Genomic DNA, 22,602 nt, shown 5'->3' with positions numbered 1-22,602 from the left:
TTCATCCTCAGTAAATACACTGAACATTGTTCAGCACGCTGTTATTCTTAGTCCTGTTTCTGGAGTCCCAGCAGAGGCCCCGGCAACAGACACAGGCTGCAGAGCTCATCAGCCAACACACACACAGCCCCCAAGACGTGGATTAGGGAAGCCAGAGTCTGTAACAGCCCAGCCCATTGTCCCAGATTCTTAGCAGCCTTGGCCCTTTACTTCTGCACCTTCCTGAAGGCAAAGATATCTCACCTTGCTTAGCAGGAGGTGAGCTTTCTCACTTCCTCCTAGCAGAGTACTTTAAGCCCTCTGGGTGCTGGTCACACTCACATATCTGGGGAACGGGCACCCACCCCACTCACTGCCATCAATTCCTAATCCCACACAGTCTTCTCCATCTAGGGACAGGGACCCTGGTTAAACCAAGCCCCACAAACACCCTTGAGCATCTCTTGGCTGTTCCTTACCACTTCCTAATCTTACACATGTTTCAAGGAGGTGAACCAGTTGTGTGTTGGAGGTCCCTCACATCTTCAGTTTTGTTGCTCCAAGCTCCACACACCCATCAAAAGTCTATATTTATTTCTCTATCTTCCAGCAATAATTCTCTTGACAGATGCCAAACCTAGAGCCTCTCGGCACCTGGCCATGCCCAAACTGGCCAGTTCTCCAGGGCCGGGCAGCTGCAGACCCTCAGTGTCGATGGACCGCACCTCTAGGGCTTCGTTTTTGTCTCTGTGTTCTCAGGGTCTTCCTCCCTGTCGGGCCTTTGTCTCCTAAGTGTGGAGATTTGGATCGTCCTTTTTTAAGTTTTCAGTTCAGGTCATTAGAGTCCAGCCCTGGCCCGTTCCAGAGATCGGCACATGTCTGGAAGGGGGAGCCAGACATGCTCTGAGCCTGCCCCCTCCAACTTCACCACTCCAGCACCATGTTACTAGTGAATGCTCTGCTGGAGTGGCTCTCCGTCTGGCCCAAACCTATTTCTCAGTCCAAAGTCCACTCCCAGAAGCGTCAGCTGTTCCCAGGGGAAATGCAATTGCCTACCCTCAGTTTGACACTGAAAGTGTGAAAGTGAAAGTTGCTAAGTCCTGTCTGGCTCTGAATACTGGTGTGGGTAGCCTTTGCCTTCTCCAGGGGATCTTCCCAACCCAGAGATCGAACCCAGGTCTCCCGCATTGCGGGCAGATTCTTTACCAGCTGAGCCACAAGGGAAGCCCAAGAATACTGCAGTGGGTAGCCTTTCCCTTCTCCAGGGGGTCTTCCCAACTCAGAGATCGAACCCAGGTCTCCCACATTGCAGGCTGATTCTTTACCAGCTGAGCTATCAGGGAAGCCCTTGACATTGAAAGGTGAGTCCTTTCCACCTTGGGATTTTGGTCCCTTGAAACCTCATGGCTTTTGCAGCTTTCTGATGCCTTTTTGTTATTTTTACTCGATTTTTTCTAATTGTTTTCGTTGGGAATATTTGCTTGCTGTGAATTGCTTCATCCTACCCAAATGCAGAAGTTGAGATCTGTCAGTTTTCTCTTTTCAAAGTAACAACTTTATTTGACTTTTTTTTTTCCTCTTGTATAATTTGTTTTGTATTTCTTTATTTCTGCTGTTACCTCCATTATTTTCTTCCTTTTACCTGCTAGGGATTTAATTTGCTTTTCTTTTTCTAATTTCTTGAGATAGAATGTTAGATCATTGCTTTCCAGCCTTTCTCTCTCTAATATATGAACTGATGGCTCTCCATTGTCCTCTAGGTGCGGTCTTAGCCGCGTGGTACAGGTTTCAGTATACTGTGTTTTCATTGTCATTCGGTTCAACATGTTTTATAATTTCTGTTGTGATTTATTCTTTTTTCCAATTGTTTACTGTTTAATTTCCACACAGTTGATATTTTCTAGTTTATCTCTTATTATTGATTTTAAAATTGATTCCATTGTGATCAGAGAATAGATTTTAAAGTCCACATGCATCGAACCTATAGTCCGCTGCTCTAACAGCTGAGCTATCAAAGGGTGTGATTTTTAAGTCTAAATCACTTCAACTGATCCTTCTAAATATGCTGAGGCTTGGATTATGACCCAGTATAGAGACAATTTTGGTAAATGTCCCAGAAACACTTGAAAACGATGTGTACTCCATCATGGACCTTTAGTTTTCTAAGTAGGTCAACCAAGTTGATTTTATTAATTGTGTTTTTCAGACCTTTTGTCTCCTTATCAATTTTTTGCCTGCTCATCCCATTAGCTGTTGAGAGAAATGTGTTGAGGTCTCCCAACTGATTGTGGATTTGTCTAGTGAGATCCTGTTTAGTTCTGTTGATTGTTGCCTTGTTCACTTTGAAGCTAAATTTTTGGGTACACATAGACTCAGAATTGCTGAAGCTTCCTGTGAATTGTCTTCTTTATCATTATGACATGACTCTCTTGATATAGAGTGATGCTACTTGCCTTCAAGTCTATTTTAGACAGATAATAATATAGTTACTTCAGCTTTCTTTTGATTCATGTTAGCATAGCATATTTTTTCCTATCCTTTTACTTCAAATTTCCTGGGTGCTTATATTTAAATTGTCTCACATGGACAGCATATAGCTGATATTTTAAAAAACAGACTGTGACAGCCTTAGTCTTGTTCTTGCAGTAGTCACTTCATTTTACATTTAATTACTGATAGAGTTGATTTTACTGGAGAAGGAACTAGCAACCCACTCCAGTATTCTTGCCTGGGAAACCCCATGGACAGAGAAGCCTGGTGGGTACAGTTCATGGGGTCACAGAGAGTTGGACATGACTGAGCACATAAGCACACAGAGTTGATTTTATATCTATGAATATCATCTTACTATTTTTTTTTTCTGTTTGACCCAACTGTTCCATGTATTCTTTGCTTTCCTATCTTACCTTCTTTTAGATTATTTAACTATTTCTACCATTCCGTTTTCCCCTCTATCAGCCTACTGGTGTGTATGTTCTTCTGTCAGACTTCAGAGGCTGCCCGAGAGATTTGATATGAATCCTTGTCTTATTGTATGTACTTAAATATGCTGTTATTTTTACCACTTCTCTAGCAAGGCTAGATATAAAAATAATTTCATTCACCCCTTCCTATCTTTTATGTTACTATTGTCATGCATTTAAATTTTACCTCGATGCTGAATCCCATGGGATGCTATTTTTATGGTAAATAAGATATCATATGTATCTGTATGTTTACCTTTGCTATTTCTTTCCATCTTGTATTTTTGTATGCTTGTGCCTGGACTAATTTTTTCAATTAATTTATTGCTATTATGTTTAGCTAGAATGGCCCTTCACTGCTGTGCATGGGCTTTCTCTAGTTGCGGTGCTTGGGCTTCTCACTGTGGGGGGCTTCTCTCGTGTGGTGCATGGGCTCCAGAGCACACGGGCTTCAGTGCTTGTGGTACACAGGCTTAGTTGCCCTGCGGCGTGTGAACACTCCAACAACAAAATCAACCACCCAGCCAAAAAAACTCCCTTCTAGCCTGTAGTCTTCAAAGATTTTTTTTAAAAAGGCAGAGGAATCAGAGATGAAATTGCCAACATCTGTTGGATCATTGAAAAAACAAGAGAGTTCCAGAAAAACATCTACTTCTGCTTTACTGATTATGCCAAAGCCTTTGACTGTGTGGATCACAATAAACTGTGGAAAATTCTTCAAGAGGTGGGAATACCAGACCACCTGACCTGCCTCCTGAGAAATCTGTGTGCAGGTCAAGAAGCAACAGTCAGAACTGTACATGGAACAACAGACTGGTTCCAAATTGGGAAAGGAGTACATCAAGACTATATATTGTCACCCTGCTTATTTAATTTATATGCAGAGTACATTATGCGCAGTGCCAGGCTGGATGAAGCACAAGCTGGAATCAAGATTATATCAATAACCTCAGATATGCAGATGATATCAACCTTATGGCAGAAAGTAAAGAAGAACTAAAGAGCCTCTCAATGAAAGTGAAAGAGGAGAGTGAAAAAGTTGGCTTAAAACTCAACATTCAGAAAACCAAGATCATGGCATCTGGTCCCATCACTTCATGGCAAATAGATGGGAAAACAATAGAAACAGTGACAGACTTAATTTTGGGGGGCTCCAAAATCACTGCAGATGGTGATTGCAGCCATGAAATGAAAAGACACTTACTCCTTGGAAGAGAACCTATGACCAACCTTGACAGCATAGTAAAAAGCAGAGACATCTTTACTTTGCCAACAAAGGTCTATCTAGTTAAAGCTATGGTTTTTCCAGTGGTCATGTATGGATATGAGAGCTGGACTGTAAAGAAAGCTGAGCGCAGAAGAATTGATGCTTTTGAACTGTGGTGCTGGAGAAGACTCTTGAGAGTCCCTTGGACTGCAAGGAGATCCAACCAGTCCATCCTAAAGGAAATCAGTCCTGAATATTCATTGGGAAGATTGATGCTGACACTCCAATACTTTGACCACCTGATGCAAAAAACTGACTACTTGGAAAAGACCCTGATGCTGGGAAAGATTGAGGGCAGAAGGAGAAGGGGACGACAGAGGATGAGATGGTTGGATGACTTCATCGTCTCGATGGACATGAGTCTGAGCAGGCTCCAGGAGTTGGTGATGGACAGGGAGGCCTGGCGTGCTGCAGTCCATGGGGTTGCGGCAAGTCAGACACGACTGAGCGACTGCACTGAACTGAACTGATGCCTGTATGCTGTCACTCCAGTCGTGTCCGACCCCTTGTGACCCCATAGACTGTAACCCGCCAGGCTCCTCTGTCCATGGGATTCTCCAGGCAAGAATACTGGAGTGGGTTGCCATTTCTTATCCAAGGGATCCTCCTGACCCAGGGATTTAACCTGCCTCTCCTGTGTCTCCTGCTTTAGTAGGTGGATTCTTTATTACTGAGCCACTGGGGAGCTCTTCTAACTCAGAGAATGGGCTACTCTTTGAGCCCTCATCCCTGAGAAGTCCTGAACTCTGTCTAACCTTAGTTTCCTCAGGACTCAAAAAGGTAACCCCCCCAAAAAAAAATCCCTTCAGCTTTTCTGAGGTTTTCTGCTTTGATTCCTTAGCCTTCTGTCAGTCCCCACCCATGGCTTCTGAATTCAGCAAGTGCCTCGAGGGGAACACTGACAGTATCAGGGTCTTCTGTTTCCCCTTCTCACCAGGAAGCTGAGAAGTGAAGCCTCTGATTCTGGTCTCTGCAGTCCCACGCACTCTGCGTGTCTCTCTCTCTGCTGGTAGTGACCACCTACCCGGGCCTTCGGCCCCGGTCCTGAACCCTGGCTCTGCTCCCAGAATGGGTCTATGACCTCCTTCTCTTCTGAGTTCTGAGGCTCCCCCTTCACTCCGACTTGTGTCCCTTTGAGCCCTTGTTGTCTCAGAAAGCCTTCTTCAGCGATCAATGCAAAGAAATAGAGGAAAACAACAGAATGGGAAAGACTAGGGATCTCTTCAAAAAAATCAGAGATACCAAAGGAACATTCCATGCAAAGATGAGCTCGATAAAGGACAGAAATGGTATGGACCTAACAGAAACAGAATATATTCAGAAAAGATGGCAAGAATACACAGAAGAACTGTACAAAAAAGATCTTCACGACCCAGATAATCACGATGGTGTGATCACTGACCTAGAGCCAGACATCCTGGAATGTGAAGTCAAGTGGGCCTTAGAAATCATCACTACGAACAAGGCTAGTGGAGGTGATGGAATTCCAGTTGAGCTCTTTCAAATCCTGAAAGATGATGCTGTGAAAGTGCTTCACTCAATATGCCAGCAAATTTGGAAAACTCAGCAGTGGCCACAGGACTGGAAAAGGTCAGTTTTCATTCCAATCCCAAAGAAAGGCAATGCAAAGAATGCTCAAACTACCGCACAATTGCACTCATCTCACACGCTAGTAAAGTAATGCTCAAAATTCTCCAAGCCAGGCTTCAGCAATATGTGAACCGTGAACTTCCTGATGTTCAAGTTGGTTTTAGAAAAGGCAGAGGAGCCAGAGATCAAATTGCCAACATCCTCTGGATCATGGAAAAAGCAAGAGAGTTCCAGAAAAACATCTATTTCTGCTTTATTGACTATGCCAAAGCCTTTGACTGTGTGGATCACAATAAACTGTGGAAAATTCTGAAAGAGATGGGAATACCAGAACACCTGATCTGCCTCTTGAGAAATTTGTATGCAAGTCAGGAAGCAACAGTTAGAACTGGACATGGAACAACAGACTGGTTCCAAATAGGAAAAGGAGTTCGTCAAGGCTGTATATTGTCACCCTGCTTATTTAACTTATATGCAGAGTACATCATGAGAAACGCTGGACTGGAAGAAACACAAGCTGGACTCAAGATTGCCGGGAGAAATATCAATCACCTCAGATATGCAGATGACACCACCCTTATGGCAGAAAGTGAAGAGGAAGTAAAAAGCCTCTTGATGAAAGTGAAAGTGGAGAGTGAAAAAGTTGGCTTAAAGCTCAACATTCAGAAAATGAAGATCATGGCATCCGGTCCCACCACTTCATGGGAAATAGATGTGGAAACAGTGGAAACAGTGTCAGACTTTCTTTTTCTGGTCTCCAAAATCACTGCAGATGGTGACTGCAGCCATGAAATTAAAAGAGGCTTACTCCTTGGAAGGAAGGTTATAACCAACCTAGATAGCATATTGAAAAGCAGAGACATTACTTTGCCAACAAAGGTCTGTCTAGTCAAGGCTATGGTTTTTCCAGTGGTCATGTATGGATGTGAGAGTTGGACTGTGAAGAAGGCTGAGCGCCAAAGAATTGATGCTTTTGAACCGTGGTGTTGGAGAAGACTCTTGAGAGTCCCTTGGACTGCAAGGAGATCCAACCAGTCCATTCTGAAGGAGATCAGCCCTGGGATTTCTTTGGAAGGAATGATGCTAAAGCTGAAACTCCAGTACTTTGGCCACCTCATGCGAAGAGTTGACTCATTGGAAAAGACTCTGATGCTGGGAGGGATTGGGGGCAGGAGGAGAAGGGGACGACAGAGGATGAGATGGCTGGATGGCATCATTGACTTGATGGACGTGGGTCTGGGTGAACTCCGGGAGTTGGTGATGGACAGGGCGGCCTGGCGTGCTGCGATTCATGGGGTCACAAAGAATCGGACACGACTGAGCGACTGATCTGATCTGATCTGTCTCAGCAGCTGTCTGTATGTCAGACAGATGTTTTGCTGTCTTTTGTCTGGCTTTCTGTTTGTTCTTAGTGGAAGCAAAGAACTGCAAGCTGAACAGCAACCCTTCCCTTTTTGATGGGCATTCATTTCTTTTTCTCTCTTTCCCCTCTTCAAACAGTCATTCTTTATGTATCTCTATGTACTGATGCTTTCATCTCCATGGAACGGATTCCCTGGGGTAGGATTGCTTAATCTGACCCCAGCCTATAGTCTGACCCACCCCTGCCTCTGCCCTCACCCCGCCCCCACCCCACCCCAGCCCCTGGCTGCCACAGCTCTTCCCTAACACTCTGGTTTGCATCAGCTCCAGCCTGGTTCTCTCCCCCAGCCCCCTGCAGCCCTGCCCTCCTCCCTGAGGTGGACCTGCTACTTGGGCAGTTACCTGTGTCCTTTTTATTCTCTGCCCTGTCCCAAGCATCTGAAACAGGGCGCAGCGTAAAGTAAGTACTCAGTATTCTTGGAATGAACCCAGTCAATTTTGGAGCATTGGAGAATTGCGTTTTAAAACTCTGCCTACGGCCATACCACCCTGTATGCACCTGATCTCGTCTCAAAGGCTGACTCTGAGCCACACTCAAAGTCTCAAAGTGAAAAGCTTTGAGTCAAAGCTCAGTCATGTCCGACTCTTTGAGTCCATGGAATTCTCCAGACCAGAATCCCGGAGCGGGTGCCGGGAGTCAAATCCCAGCTCTGTTGCCTAACAACTGTGTGACCCTGGGCAGACGTCTCCGTGCCTCAGTTTCCTTATCCCTCAGCGGAGATCGTTTTCGTAGCTACCTCGTAGGATAGTCTGTGTTAGTCGCTGAGTCATGCTGGACTCTGCGACCCCATGGACCACAGCCCACCAAGCTCCTCGGTCTGTGGGATTTTCCAGGCAAGGATGCTGGAGTGGTTTGCCATTTCCTTCTCCAGGGATTGTAGGATAGTGATAAGGATTAAATGAGCCAATACGCGTGTAGTCGTTTCCTAGGAATTTGTAACAAATCACCACAAACTGGGTGGCTGGGGCCACAGAAATCTCTTCTCTCACAGTGCTGGGGCCAGAAGCCTGAAACCTGGGCGTCGCAGAGTCCTGCAGCCTGCCACGGTTTATCTGTGTGAGGGCCCTTCCCTGCCGACTCTGGCTCCCAGCCTTGCTGGCTTGGCGGTCCCTGGCTGCCCTCGGCTTTCTAAGCTGCCCTCACACTGACCTCTGGCCTCTTGCTTGTGTCTGAGACTTCACCTGTGTTGTCCTCACTCTCCAGAGTCCCTTCTTTTCATAAGGACTCCAGTCCTTGGACTTGGGCTCACCCCTAATCCAGCGTGTGCGTGCGTGCCTGCTCAGTCACTCAGTCACGTCTGACCCTTTGTGACCCCATGGGCTGTAGCCCGCCAGGCTCCTCTGTCCATGGAATTTTCTAAGCAAGAATCCTGGAGTGGGTTTCCATTTCCTCCTCCAGGAGATCTTCCCGACCCAAGGATCAAACCTGTGTCTCCTGCATCGGCAGAGGGATTCTTTACCGGTGAGCCATCGGGGAAGCCCAGTCTAGTATGACCTCATGGGAACTCGATTACATCTGCAAAGACCTTGTTTTCATTAAGGTCACATATGCAGGAAACTGGGTTAAGATTTAAGCATATCTTTCTGGGGACACAAGCAACTCAATACCGTAGGTTAACCCTTTCAGTGGAGCCTGGCACCCGAGGGCAGGGTTTCGATCTTTGTTCACCTTTGAGTTCCTGATGGCTTGAATAGTGTCTCCAATGTAGGTGTCCCCCAATAGCTCTTGAATTAATTCATAATGTATTAGCTCTTTGTCTTCCGCACTACAAATATATTTATAAAACCTATCATTCGTCTCTTTGTTTTATTATATCTTTTGCCATTAAAGTGTTTTAAGATTTTTGTACAACCCAATATATCTATATTCCATTCTTTTTTCCTCTTTTTTTTCATTAAAGATAAATTCTAGTCTTGCTTAATAAGTTTCCATTCTTCCCTGGTCCCTCCGGGTCTCCCTCTCATACTTTACAGATAATCTAGACTTTCTTGTGAGAATTTTTTACTGCTTTACTTTTTAAATATGAATTCCTAATCCATATGGAGTTAATTTTTTTTGTACTGTGTAAAATGAGGCTCTTCTATATTTTCCCTGTGTCGTTTGTGAAATTCTCATTATACTAGGGCATACATCTGAAAATTCTCATTTTGTTGCACAGTTCTATACATCTTTTTCTATATCAATGTAATTTTTTTATTTTAGTAAAACAGATCTTTCCTTATTTTTTCCTTTTTGTATTTTCTTAGCTACTCTCAGGCCAGATTTAAATCTTTCCATATAAACTCTATCCATATAGAGTTACCTCCCAAATGCATTATTAAGATCATAATTGGACTTGCGTTAAGTTTATATGTTAAAAACGTATCTGCTTTTGAAATTGAGAAGGGAGAAATAAAGTCAGGCCCAGAGGCGGGTGTGGCCGCCCGGTGGCAGCTCCTCCCGCCACCTTGACCTTGTGCTCGGCTTTGGGCCCCGTGGTTTGTCTTCACCTGCCCTTTGAACAACAGACATGATTCCGGGACTGAAGAACAGTCTCCTCTGAAGGAGAAATGGCTTGTCCGCTTTCAGCTGCAGTCTTCACAGCTTGTTACCAAAGTGCCGGATTCATTTGCCCGTGGAATGTGCGAAGATTTTACACGTGTGCAAAACAGCACTCTACGTTCTGGGGGCTTGCCTCCAAGGTTAGACGTGTCTGGTCCATTTGCGAGTCACCCCGGGAACCTCCTTGTTACTGGAAGCTCTCAGGTCACCTTGTCTTTTATTCTTTTACAATTTCTGAAGGTCGCGTTTAGGCTCAGCATTTTTTTCACTCTGAGCCTTAAACACAATTTTAGTCTTGTTGTTCTAGGGGGATAATATAATTTAAAAAAACTCCACTAAACCAAATCATATTGTCACTGTTTTCATTGTCATCATCACGCCTGCATCAGGAAAGGAGAGAAAAAGCCCCACTGGTTTACAGCTTGGTGACTGCGGTTATCAAACCCTCAGTGTGTCCCGACGGTGCAGAAGATGGGGGGATAGATTGTTTTTGGAAGCATTTTCCGCACCATCACCCATGGGTCGGTCGGTGGAACTGGATGTGGACCAGGGATCTCCCCTAAGGGCTAAGCGTGTCTAGATTTGGGAGCGTGGTTGCATTGTGATGGTGGTATCTTTCTAGAGGTCATAGCATTGCCGCCAAATATACAGGATCCATGGGCTCACGGAGCTGGAAAGGACCTCAGAGTTCATGCACTTGCTGTCCTTCACCCCCTCTTCATGGCCCTCCCTCTCTGCTCTCCAGTACCTCAGGGGGTACTTACCCAGTGCTGCTGGGCGCGGAGTGTGGCTGAGATAGCCTAAGCAGCAGCTGTGGGTCCAGCATGGCCTTGGGCTCCAGCGATCGGCTGTTAGAAGAACTTCCCCGGGGCAGCTGCTGTCCCATCCGCGTGGTCCCCAGAGTGAATGCACGTGAAACGGGCCTACAGCCACCCTGCAGACTGAACCAGGAACCTCCCGCCAAGGCCATCTTAAATGAGCCAAACTGCGCTTGAGCCACAGACCCACTGGTTCAAGGACAAATGTTTGTTTTGTCATTGGCCACCGCATTTTGGATGATTGTTACGCGGTAGCTGGCTCACAGAGCCTCTGTCCCTGCTGTCAACCTGCCCCAAACATCTGGGCCACAAAGCCTCACGGAGCACCCAGACCCGGTCTCAGCCATGTCCTCCCAGACTGCCGGGCAGCTCGCTGCAGTGGGGAGTGGTGAGTCCAGACTCAGCCACAGCGCTGGGCTATTTGTCACGGTTACTGAGCATCCCTGGGCAGTACCCCCGCTGGAGTTATTCACGTGTCTCTGTGCTCAAGCCCAGCCCTGGGGACAGGTGCTGGTGTCTCTGGGCTCCAGGCTCCTCATCTGTATGTAAGTGAACCTGTAAATGCCGCAGCTGACACGCTCCAGGCTCTCCCCCCACGGAGTCAGGAGACAGTGATATCTCATGGTGTCAGGCCGACATGCGTTCAAGCCTTTGCTCCACCACTCACAGCGGCTCTTTCTGGCAAACGGTTGTTTTTACTTAGCCGTCCTAAAGTTTGATCTCCTCCTTTGTAGGATGGACTTGGTCCTATTTCTGTTGAGGAGCTGTTGCTCTGCTTAAAAAAGGCTAGTGCGTGGAAGTCACTTAGTAACATGACCGCACCTGGTATGTCTTCAGTCAGTTCTCTTTCTCGGTGACACTTGTGAAGCGTCCATTACCCCCTGGAGTCCTGTTTGCTGCTCTGAAGTCGGCCCTGGGTCTTGTCATTGGGCCGTTGATGCTGGGACTGTGCTCGAGACGCTCCCCAGCTTCAGATCCCACTTCTGAGTCCCTGTCTCCGGAACAGTCCCTGCCATCGGTGTCCTTACACCAGGACACTGAGATGCTCGGTGTCCTTTATCTGAGATGCTCCACACCCTGGGAGCGTCCTTCATTCTTCACGATATTCCTGTCACATAAGAAACTAAAAGGAAACCCGTCACTTGAACGGCACTCGGAACAGGCAACAGCCTCTCAAACTGAATGCACCGTGGCCTCTGTGGGCGGCAGCACCACGATTGCCTCTCAGGTGGGTTTGCATCAGCTGTGAACACCCTGCTTGCTGGGGCCACGTGGACAGTCAGATTGTGTGCCTGAATATTCACGGAAACATTTGCCAAAAGAGTTTCGGCTTTCTATCTGAGTACACATCTGATCTGAAAGTTCCGTACTCTTTTCCAGCCTTGGTGCTCTAATCCCTCATAGCAGGTTTGCGTGTGATCAGGTCGTCTTGATGACTGAATTCTCTGATTGTTTCTACCCTCTGATGACTGAGGCAGCTAAGGGTTGGGAGGGGCTGGAAGAGCAGGAATTCTTGGGATAGGGAATGGAGGGTGGGGAGATAGAGTAAGTCTGAAATTCTAGAGAAGCTTTTTTTTTTGCCTGTTTCATTTTAACTATGAATGTGTATTTCAAGAAGCTGAAGTGATATTATTCATTAAAAATAAAACCCAGAACCTTCATTGGTTCCTTCACAAGTAACAGGTGGGAGAATCTCCAGGTGGGGAGGAATGGCTGAACTAGCAGTCTCCAGGTCTGTGCACCCGACTTCTGCCTTCACTTTGCATCTTGGTCTTTAAGTCTCTGGCTTCTGTGTAAGCCGGAGTGTAAACACGAGTCTTTCCCTTGGTCCCCCAGACTGACAGTTTGCAGAGAACATGACTAAGTGCAGGGTTAAGGGAGGAACAATAAAGATCATGGCTGACCCAGCACCAGAGCCGTGCACCTTTGCAAGTCTGAAGCTTCTGTAGTTCAGGTCTCAAGGACAAGTCAACCTTGCAGTTCCAAGCCCGCCTCCCTTTCCTCCTGCTTCCTTGTGTCTGCCTCCAGGGACAATGTCTTCTTGTCCTGCCTAGCAGTATTCTGGGTAGTCTAGCTACTACCTAGCCAAGGCTAGATGACCAGTTGCCACTCATATCTGCCTCACGTGGACTCTCTCACATCAGGCGAAAGGTTCACCCCGACGTGCAGTAGGAGTTGGGCTTCCCAAGTGGCACTAGTGGTAAAAGAACCCACCTGCCACTGCAGGAGATGTAAGAAACATGGGTTTGGTCGCTGGGTCAGGAAGATCCCCTGGAAAAGGGGCATGACAACCCTCTCCAGTATTCGTGCCTGGAAAATTCCATAGACAGAGGAGTCTGATGGGCTGTAATCCACTGGGGTCACAAAGAACTGGACACAAATGAAGCGGCTTAGCACGTAGCAGGAGTTGGGAGAGCATTCAGGGTTCCCCTACGCTGGCGCCCCTGCCTCCTCTTGTCATTCGGCATTTGCTGAGCACCTACTGTATGCCCTGGGGGTACAGAGGTGGAAAAGAAGTGCTGGTGACTTCTCCATCCAACAGGCGTTTATTTGTCGAGCGCCTGAGGGACTGCTTGCAACAGAAGCAAGCGGAGGGGCTGTGGACGCTCAAAAAAGAGCATTATCGCTGCAGGTGGGCGGCTGGGAAGGCGTTTGCTGTGCTGGTCCGAGCTGTGATCGCATCAGGGAGTTCTGCTTCTCGTGTGAGTGAATCAGCTGCTACTAGACCAACTTTCCTAGAGACGTAACTGTGAACGCTGGACAATGTTAAACGAGTCAGTAAATTAATGAATAAATAGCTAAATAAAGTACCCGAAGGTCCTGGAGAATGAAACTAAGCAACCAGATTCTGGAGAGGAGTCAACTCTTGGAAATGGAAATAGCATGGGGAAATGTTCCCATGTTTTCAGCTTCTCATCTGAGTGAAGGCTGAAGTTGGTGCCACATAAGGTAGATAAAGTACTGATAGAAAACCAGCAGCCTTTCCAGCCTGAAGAACCAGAGGGCAGAGGGAGGTCCGAGTGACTGATGCCACTGGGGAATAAAGGGAGATTTCTGTAGAGGACAGAGCCAGAATGTAGATGCCTTAAGCTCTGTTTATAAATTCTTCCCAAATCTCTGGCTGACCCCGATGATACAAAAGCAGGGCAGACTGCTAGGAGCCTGGCTCAGGATAAAAGAGCCAAACTGAGATTTAAACTGCTGCCCAGCAGACAGAGTGCAACCAAGTCTACTGCATACTCAAACAGGTAAACAAAATGTAACAGGATCTAGAACCTCCACACACCACAATATTCATAGTGTCCAGGAAGCCCACCCAACCTTACTCAACATATGGAGAAATAGGGAAGTGTGACCTTTCTCAAGAGCAGAGACTTTGAGATGATCCAGATGTTAGACTTAGCACTTGAAATTTTTAACCATTAAAACTATGCTCAGTCATGCAAAGGAAAGTAACGAATGAAAACACAGGAAATCTCAGCAGAGAAGTAGAATTTATGAAAAAAGCCAAATGGACATTCTAGAACTAAAGAATAAAATATCTGAAATAAAAATTCACCAAGAAAAATTTACCAGATGGGCTTAACCACAGAATGGAGATAACAAGAGGAAGAGTCAGGGAACTTGAAGACACATCAAAAGAAGTTACACAAACTGAAGAAGAGAAAGGAAAAGATTCGAAAAGAAAAAGGACAGCAGTTGAGGGGTGTGTGAAATCACATCAGGTCTCACATGGATATAATCGGAGTCACAGAAGGAAGAAGACATATGTGGATAATGGCTGACATTTCCCAATTTTTTGTTGAAAAGTTTACATGTGTAAATTCAAGAAACACAGAAAACCCCCAGTAGGATAAATACAAAGAACAAAATCGTACATAAACTGAAAACCAAAATCAAAGAGATAGACCTCAAAGCAGCATGCGAAAGACTGCATGGTAAAAGGGGAACGATGATTTGAAAGACCGTCACCTCGTATCAGAAATGATGGTGGCCAGAGAACAGTGGGACAGAAACTTCACCCTGCTGAAAGGACAGTGGAAACTAAAACCAACAGAAACCCCTCACCCAAGAATTTACATCCAGTGCAAGTCTCCTTTAAGAATGAAGGTGAGATAAAGGTGTTTTCAGATGAAAAAGCAAACGAAGATCATTCACTGCAAACAGGTCTTCACTCTAAGAAGTGCTGAAGGAAGTTCTCCGGACTGAAGGAATTTGGTACCGTAGATACTCAGATGATCATGAAGGAAGAAAAAACATGGGAAATGTTCCGATTTTACTCTTCAGTTAAATATAAAAGGCTATTGTTTCTCAATTAAAAATGCATTTGAGTGCTTAAAGCAGATGTTTTAACCTTGTCTTGTGGGGCATAGATGTAAAAAATGCCTCCGGCTTGAAGGACGGGGCAGCGTAGGAATCTCCATGGTTGCAAGATTCCCACATTTCAGGCGGCATGCTTCAGTATTACTGAATAGACTGTGAGAAATTAAGGTTGTCTCTTCTACCCCCTAGATTCAGCCACCACAAAAGCGATGCCCCAGTCATGGCCAACAAGTGTTCCTCACACAGAGACTAGTGTAGGTTTCCCCAAAGCAAAGGCCGCTGTGCAAGAGCGGGACTTGGAAAGGCTGAGTCACTCAGTCACCGTCCAGTTACTGGGCACCTACCAGGGCACCCCTGTCTTCACCGGGGGAGCCCGGCAAGGATTCCTCAGAATGGTGGTGTGCGCTCATAAAGAAGCAGTCCCCGATCAAAGTGGTGTCCCAGGAACGGCAGAAGTGACGACTCGGAGAGTCAGGACGTGCCAGTCACAGTTCGTTCTTCTTTGAGGAACTTTCCTAAGGAAAACGCCTCCTAGGAAAGACCAAAGGACAAGACTTCAGTGGTTAAACACGTGACGGTCGGTTTTATACATGTTGCAGTTTAGCCCTACATTGTGTTATAAATCGTCTCCACGGGTTGCGATAAATCTAGTTGATCGGTGGCCCTATTCATCCCAGGAATGAGTGGCGCAAGGGGAGGCTTGAGAGACGCTCATGTCGGTGAAGACCTCGGCGCATCTCTGCGGACTGCACTCCTGCGCACTGCATGTTCGGTGGCACTCTGTGCCCTTCGGGGATGGCACGCCTACAACCTCAGGACAGGCTGCCTAAGGCACGCCCAGCCTCCCCAGGCTTCTCACCCCTCCAGGCTGTGGAAACATTTGCCTACAGACATTTTCTTACCATCCATTACATATGTTTTTATGAAAGGACTGAGCAGGAGGAATTTGCAATGAATAATTCATGTGTAATTGTTTTGAAAATATAAAGTTATTTTTTTTTCAAAGAAAGCCACCGACCTCTCCATTTCAGAGCCCCCGCTGCTGCTGCCTGGGTGCCCGTGCGAGAGCCACGGGCGGGCTGTCTGAATGCTTGCCCCGTCCCGAGCTGGGACAGACTCCCGCGCAGAGCGGGGCGGGCGGGTGTATGTGCAGATGGCGCAGAGCCGCCAGAGTCCCCAGCCACGCACTCTGCCCAGGTCCCCAGGCGGGCCCTCGGGGTAGTCTGGGCATCCAGCGCTGCTCCCCGCCTCCGCCGAGCCCCCAGGCAACACCGTAACACCTGCATCCCCCCTTCCTTTCTCTCTGCTCCCAGTCCTGCACCAAGCCCGACCCGCAGCCTGTTTACTTCAACACGCACACAAGCCCAGCCACGGCCAGGGCCTGACCAACTGGGCAGGTGCAAACGCAGCGAGCCGCAGTCACACTCAGCTCATTACTCACATAGATGGCCAGAGAGGCCCGCTCCCGGGTCCTGGCCCACATGCCGGAAAGGGGAGCACAAAGCAGGAGCCGGTGGCTGCCCTGCTGCTGTGAGCACCTTGGTGCTGCTAAGTGGGTCTATATTTTACGGCTCTAGCCTGCGGCGGCCGGGGCGGAAGGCGCCACCTGTCAGACCCCGGGAACCGAGGAGAATCTGTCTCCTGACGGCCTCCTGGGACATGGGGAATGGCAGGTGGCCTCGTACCCACTCATTGGCAGCTCCCCCTCTTGGGTGTCCCGAGGGCATCGCGAGGTGTTCTGCGGAGACCAGGTCAGCCTCTGCCTATTGGTCTGCTTGGATCCGTGTGGGGGGCCAGCACCCCACAGAGGAGCTCTTCCCCCACTCGCTACTGGTATTCCTGTCTGTTTCCACGTGCTCTCTTTGTCTGGAGGCCAGTGGCCTTTCCCAGCAGTGGCTCTCACCACAGCGGTCAAGAAGAAGAACTGAGTTTGGATCCCAGGTTTGTCCCTACCTAATCATGTGTCTGGGGCAACTCTCACAGCCTCAGTTTCTGCATCTTTAAAATGGAGTTAGTAAGAGTGCTTTTCTCACAACTTAAATGAGATGTTAATACCTGTAGAGACCTCAGGACAATGCCTGGCATGTAATAGGCATCGTTGTTCAGTTGCTCAGTCATGTCTGACTCTTTGCGACCCGTAGACTGCAGCACACCAGGCTTCCTTGTCCTTCACCATCTCCCAGAGCTTGCTCATACTCATGTCCATTGAGCTGGTGATGCCATCCAACTGTCTCATCCTCTGTTGTCCTCTTCTCCTCCTACCTTCATCTTTCGCTGCATCAGTATCTTTTCCAATGAGTTGGCTCTTCGAATCAGGTGGCCAAAGTATTGGAGCTTCAGCTTCACCATCAGTCCTTCCAATGAATATTCAGGACTGATTTCCTTTAGGATGGACTGGTTGGATCTCCTTGCAGTCCAAGAGACTCTCAAGAGTCCTCTCCAACACTACAGTTCAAAAGCATCAATTCTTTGGTGCTCAGCTTTCTTTATGGTCCAACTCCCACATTCATACATGACCACTGGAAAAACCATAGCTTTGACTATATGGACCTTTGTTGGCAAAGTAATGTCTCTGCTTTTTACTATGCTGTCTAGGTTGGTCATAGCTTTTCTTCCAAGGAGCAAGTGTCTTAATTTCATGGCTGCAGTCACCATCTGCAGTGATTTTGCAGTCCGAGAAAATAAAGTCTGTCACTGTTTCCATTGTTTCCCCATCTATTTGCCATGAAGTGATGGGACCGGACGCCATGATCTCAGTTTTCTGAATGTTGAGTTTTAAGTCAGCTATTTCACTCTCCTCTTTTACCTTTATCAGGAGGCTCTTTAGTCCCTCTTCCATTTCTGCCAAAAGGGTGGTGTCATCTGCATATCTGAGGTTACTGATAAGCACTGCTAAATCATGGCGATGGTGATGGTGATGGTGGTGATGGTGGTGATGGTGATGGTGGTGATGGTGGTGATGTTGGTGGTGATGGTGGTGATGGTGGTGATGGTGGTGATGGTGGTGATGGTGGTGATGGTGGTAATGGTGATGATGGTGGTGATGGTGATGGTGGTGGTGATGATGGTGATGGTGGTGGTGATGGTGATGGTGGTGATGGTGGTAATAGTGATGGTGGTGGTGGTGATGATGGTGGTGGTGATGGTGATGGTGATGGTGGTGATGGTGGTAATAGTGATGGTGATGGTGATGGTGGTGGTGGTGGTGGTGGTGGTGATGATGGTGATGGTGGTGGTGATGGTGATGGTGATGGTGGTGATGGTGGTAATAGTGATGGTGATGGTGGTGGTGATGGTGATGGTGATGATGGTCATGGTGATGATGGGTTCTATCTCATCCCATCCTCCTGCTCCCTCCCCCCCATTCAGCTTCCTCCACAGAATGCAGTCTGTGTAGCACTGACCCCACTATTCTTCTGCTCTCTACCTTCTGGCTTCCTGTGCCACCACAGCCCCTGATCAGCACCATGTCTTATCTTGTCTGTGTGTTCCCCACCCCGCAACACTCAGGCAGAGCCTTTATTCTAACCCATCTCCATACAGCCTTCCTGTGTCCGTCCTGGGAGAGTCCAGTCATCCTGGGTATCTTTGGTCCTTAGATGCACAGACACATTTTGAATTATGATTCAGTGTCCTTTTCTGGAAGGAAAGCCATGTTTTCTCATTTAAATTGTGAACACTTCGCAAGAGGCAGGGGTGCTGTCTTCTGTCCCGCTTCTGGCATCCCTTCGGGGGCATTCACCTCCGGGCAGGTAGCTTTGTCCAGGTTGCTGACTAACTGGCTCTCAGCAAAGGGCTGCCAACGTCACCTGCCCCTGGAACAGCCCAGACCATCAGTTCCTCCTGGGCAGAGTCATCTAGGGGATTCTGCTTCCGTCTGCAATGCAGGGAAGTATGTTTTCTCAGTTGCTGCACCCCCAGCCCCTACCTGCCACCCACACAAAAGAGAGACCGTAGGTCAACAGTAGGTTATGTGTGGTGGAGTGAAGGGATCCTGGGTAACTTTCAGTGAGTGGATCACACAAGGAGAGGAAAGCAGGTGTCCATGGATCCCCCACAAAAAGCATAGTAACTTATAGTTTAAACTGATGAAACTCCGATCAAAATTCTAGTTTTCTGTCCTCAAATCCCCTTGCTTTACTCTACTCTGTTCGTGTTTCCTGGCATGTATGTGAATATATATGAACCTAACTTTTGAAACTCGAAAGCTGCTGCCGTCACAGCAAATGTGAATTTGGACTCCTGGACGGTACAGCCAGTGACAAGGCTTGCAGCGATGCGTGCAGCTGCGTGCCAGGCTGACCAAAGCCAGGTTGGGCCAGGTTGGGAGCCCGCCTGCACCTTTGTTCTCTCACTCAACCAACCAGCCTTGCCCAGGGCCCCAGCCCCAGGACACCCGGCCCTGCCTGTGGGAAGCTGGGGGTGGGAGCAGACAAGTAACAACCAGGCTGGCCCGCAGAGGCCGTGGTGATGAGCTCGTCGCGGGGCTGGAGGGCTCAGCCAGCAAAGACCCGAAACCACCTAACAACCTTTCCCCTTCACTTGTCTTCCTCGTCAGGTCCTAGAAGATTATGGAATGCCCATGGATGATGATCAGTACGCTCTGTTGACCACAAAATTAGGATATAAGAAAGAAGGGATGAGTTATCTTGATTTTGCAGCGGGATTCGAAGGTAGCTAACAGCCAAATACAAACCCGGCTCCCACGTGGGGCCCCACGGGTCCTTCCGCATGGGGCCCCAAGGCCACTGGGGTTGAAGTAGTGTGAGCTGAGATGTGGAAATCACATGCGTCCTAAGACTGAAACAGACACTCTTGTTTAATTTTATCCGTGTTTCGGCCTTTTTTTTTTTTACCCCCACTCAGCTGCACTGTGAGTGCCGAATTTTGTCTGGCAGAGCCTTCTACAAATAGTAAGCGCACAAATGGTTTCTAAAATTGACTCCCAAGCCTGTGCTCCTCCAGTCATACCTCGCGTCCTCTAAGGTCTTCCTCCTAAAAGTAGATGCTGGTTATCGGTCATCAGAGCCACCTGTGCACCAGCGGGGACTGTGTCCTTCCTGGACCCAGAGGTGCTGAAAGATTCAGTGACTTGGCCCAGATCCACTGGCCCTGTCCCTCCCCTCCCCCTGCCCCGCAGGGTTGTCAGGGGACTCATGGTCCACAGTGCAGTCTGCTCAGCGCCTGGGTCCTCCCATTTGCCCCTTGCCCCTGTTCTGCTCTCCCAGCCACACACCCGGCAGATGGACGACCAGCACGCTTCTCAGCTTCTCAGCTCTTGTCGTCTCTCTCCTCCCTTGTCTCCACTCTTACTGAAGTTTAGATGGACAAATAAGCCCTCCGGAAATGCTGCAGAAATCCCGTGTATATATCCACGAGTCCACAGATTATATGAAAGCACTGCAGGCTGGACAGGGCAGAACCCAGACCCCTACTTGCTTTGTGCTGTCCTCCCCCGGGGTTGGTCTGAGCGAAGACTGGATAGTGCAGTGGTCTCACTCAAGGAGCTGGCAGCCGTGACTCCTCGCCAGGAAAGAGGAAGGTCCCATCCAGCGCCCCCACCAGATATCATTTGCTGATCCTAAAGGAGAGAGGTCCTGCAACCTGCTACCCCAAAGACAACATGAGAAGCTGTGGAATTTTAGGATTTTGACACTTTCTTTGGCTATATGCTTTGACTTTTTGAGGCAATAAAAAGAAGAGAAAGGGACCCGCATTTATCTTAGTGAGTGCTTCCGGTGCCCTGGTGCATCCATCACTGAGGCAAGGAAATCAGGGGCCTAGAGTGAGCAGTGACTTCCTGAGGTTCCAGAGCAGGGGGCCTGTCACGAGTGGGCACCTCGCCCTGCAGCTTCCTCTCTTCCCCCTCTCCCCAACTCCTCTGTCCCCTATCAGTCCCCCCAACACATGGCCAGATGCTGGAGGTGGGGAGATGGAGGCTCCAGGCCATGGGGGGTGGGGGTGGGCAAGGCAGAGGGGATCAGGCACCAGGGGGAGATGTTATCCACTAGGCATAGCAAACCCGGGGTGGAGAGGCCACTCCAGACACAGGTGCAGGCGAGGCAGAGGTCAGGTTCAAGGCTGGACTAAAGGCTGCCCGTGAGTTCCAGAGGCCCTGCCTGCCATTCACCCCTCAGACCACATCAGGGAGGGGGTTACAGCATGTGTAGAGAGTTGCGTCCTAAACCAAGTCCGAGGTTGCAGCCTGGCTTTAGAGAAGGCCACATTCAAGTCATTGCAACTTCAGGGAAATGGGCTGGTTTTTAAGTTGAGGTTACACTTACTTTCTCCGTTTCAGGGAAGAGAGAGATGGCCTCATTCAGTCATCAACCTGCTGGAAGCCAGTGGGCCTGGGTTAGCAGCCCGTGAGCTCTGTGACCTCGGGGCACTTGGACCCCTATGTCCTCGTCTGTAGAATGGACATAGTAATAGGTCTCCTTGTGCATAAACCAGGCTCAAGGAGAGACTCTGCCTCTTAGAGCCATGGAAAGGGCCAAGGTTTGTCCAGAAGGTGTCTGGAGGCCTCCAGTCTAACATCCAGCACAGACGTGGGCAGAACCTGCTCCGTGACTGAATTACACGTTCCTGCGTTGAGGACCTGATTCTAGGAAACAGAACGGGCAGGAATCCTCCTTCTCTGCCTCTGGTAATGAAGGGATAGACAAGCAGGATGTGATCCCTGCCCTAGAGCAAGGACGGAGGAGCCAGACATGGGAACGCGTCAAGCGAGAGGGTGGCCCTGATGGTCTGAGGACAAGCTTTTCTTGTGGTGACAGGGACATTTCTAAGATCAGAACAGAGTTCAAGCCATGTTCTGTCACAGAGTCGTAGTACTGTCAAGAGTTCTAACAGGACTGGGGACCAAAGAAGTTAAGCATTGAGATAGAAGTACAGAGGTGCGCCCACCACTAACAGAAGCCTCCTGATTCACTGTTTCAGATCCTAAGATGAACGAGCCAGAAATGACCCCACCCCAGACTCCAGTTCTTCCCAAAGGTGATGTGGACAGCTTCTTTGTCACTGCTGAAGAGTGCCTGAGACAGTTCCCCCGGAGACTGAAGGAGTTCTTCCGGGTAAATCACGACCTCCCTGCTGCCTGCCTTATCTGGACCCAGCCCCCCGCCCCATCCTCCTCTCTGTTCAGCCACAGCAGGTATGAGCCCTGCAGCCCCAGAGCTCTCCTTCCTAGACCCAGACTTGCCCCTTCTCCCCTTCCGGGGAAGGGACTTAACTCTGCAATCCCCTCCCCTCCCTTGTTGACACTCTGCTAGGCCTGCCTTCTGCCCCTCAAAGACGTTGGAGAAGTAAGGAGACCCTCCTCACAAGACAGGGAGGGGCGGGAAGTCATGACAACCTGAGTTACAGCGAATTTAGGGTCCTTTCAGCCATCCTATCCACTCCTCTCCTGCGCTCACCAAACAGGCTTTGTGCCCTTTCATGTCATAAGCCAGACTCTCTGCTGAAAGCTGGGGCTGAAAACTGGGAGCCCTGCTCAGGGAGCTCAGTCCAGCCCAAGACAGATGGTCAACAGACATTTCAGACACATTGTGACTGGCTGTCATAGAGGGACTGGTACATCTGTGGGGGCTCAAGGAAAACCATTAAGGAGGGCTTCCTGGAGGAGGTGACCCCCAAACGGAATCTTAAACCCTTAGCATGTGCTGGCCAGGAAAAGAAAGGAGCAAAAAATAGAAGAGT

General features: G+C 48.4%; 1 protein-coding gene across 8 annotated transcripts in view; it reads left to right on the top strand.

Annotated features, from left to right (window-relative positions):
• The window catches only part of EFCAB6 (EF-hand calcium binding domain 6), a 253,930-nt gene that overhangs the window by 140,322 nt on the left and 91,006 nt on the right, over positions 1–22,602 (top strand). For all 8 annotated transcript variants that reach the window (XM_061418797.1, XM_061418799.1, XM_061418798.1 and 5 more), the window contains 2 exons: positions 19,463–19,577; positions 21,844–21,977. In XM_061418797.1, coding sequence (XP_061274781.1) covers positions 19,463–19,577; positions 21,844–21,977 — 249 coding nt within the window. The remainder of the gene's footprint in view (positions 1–19,462; positions 19,578–21,843; positions 21,978–22,602) is intronic.

Source organism: Bos javanicus, chromosome 5, assembly GCF_032452875.1.
Source record: "Bos javanicus breed banteng chromosome 5, ARS-OSU_banteng_1.0, whole genome shotgun sequence".
Classification (NCBI taxonomy): Eukaryota; Metazoa; Chordata; class Mammalia; order Artiodactyla; family Bovidae; genus Bos; species Bos javanicus.
Note: the sequence above shows the minus strand (reverse complement) of the source record. Positions and strands in the feature narration are given on the sequence as shown.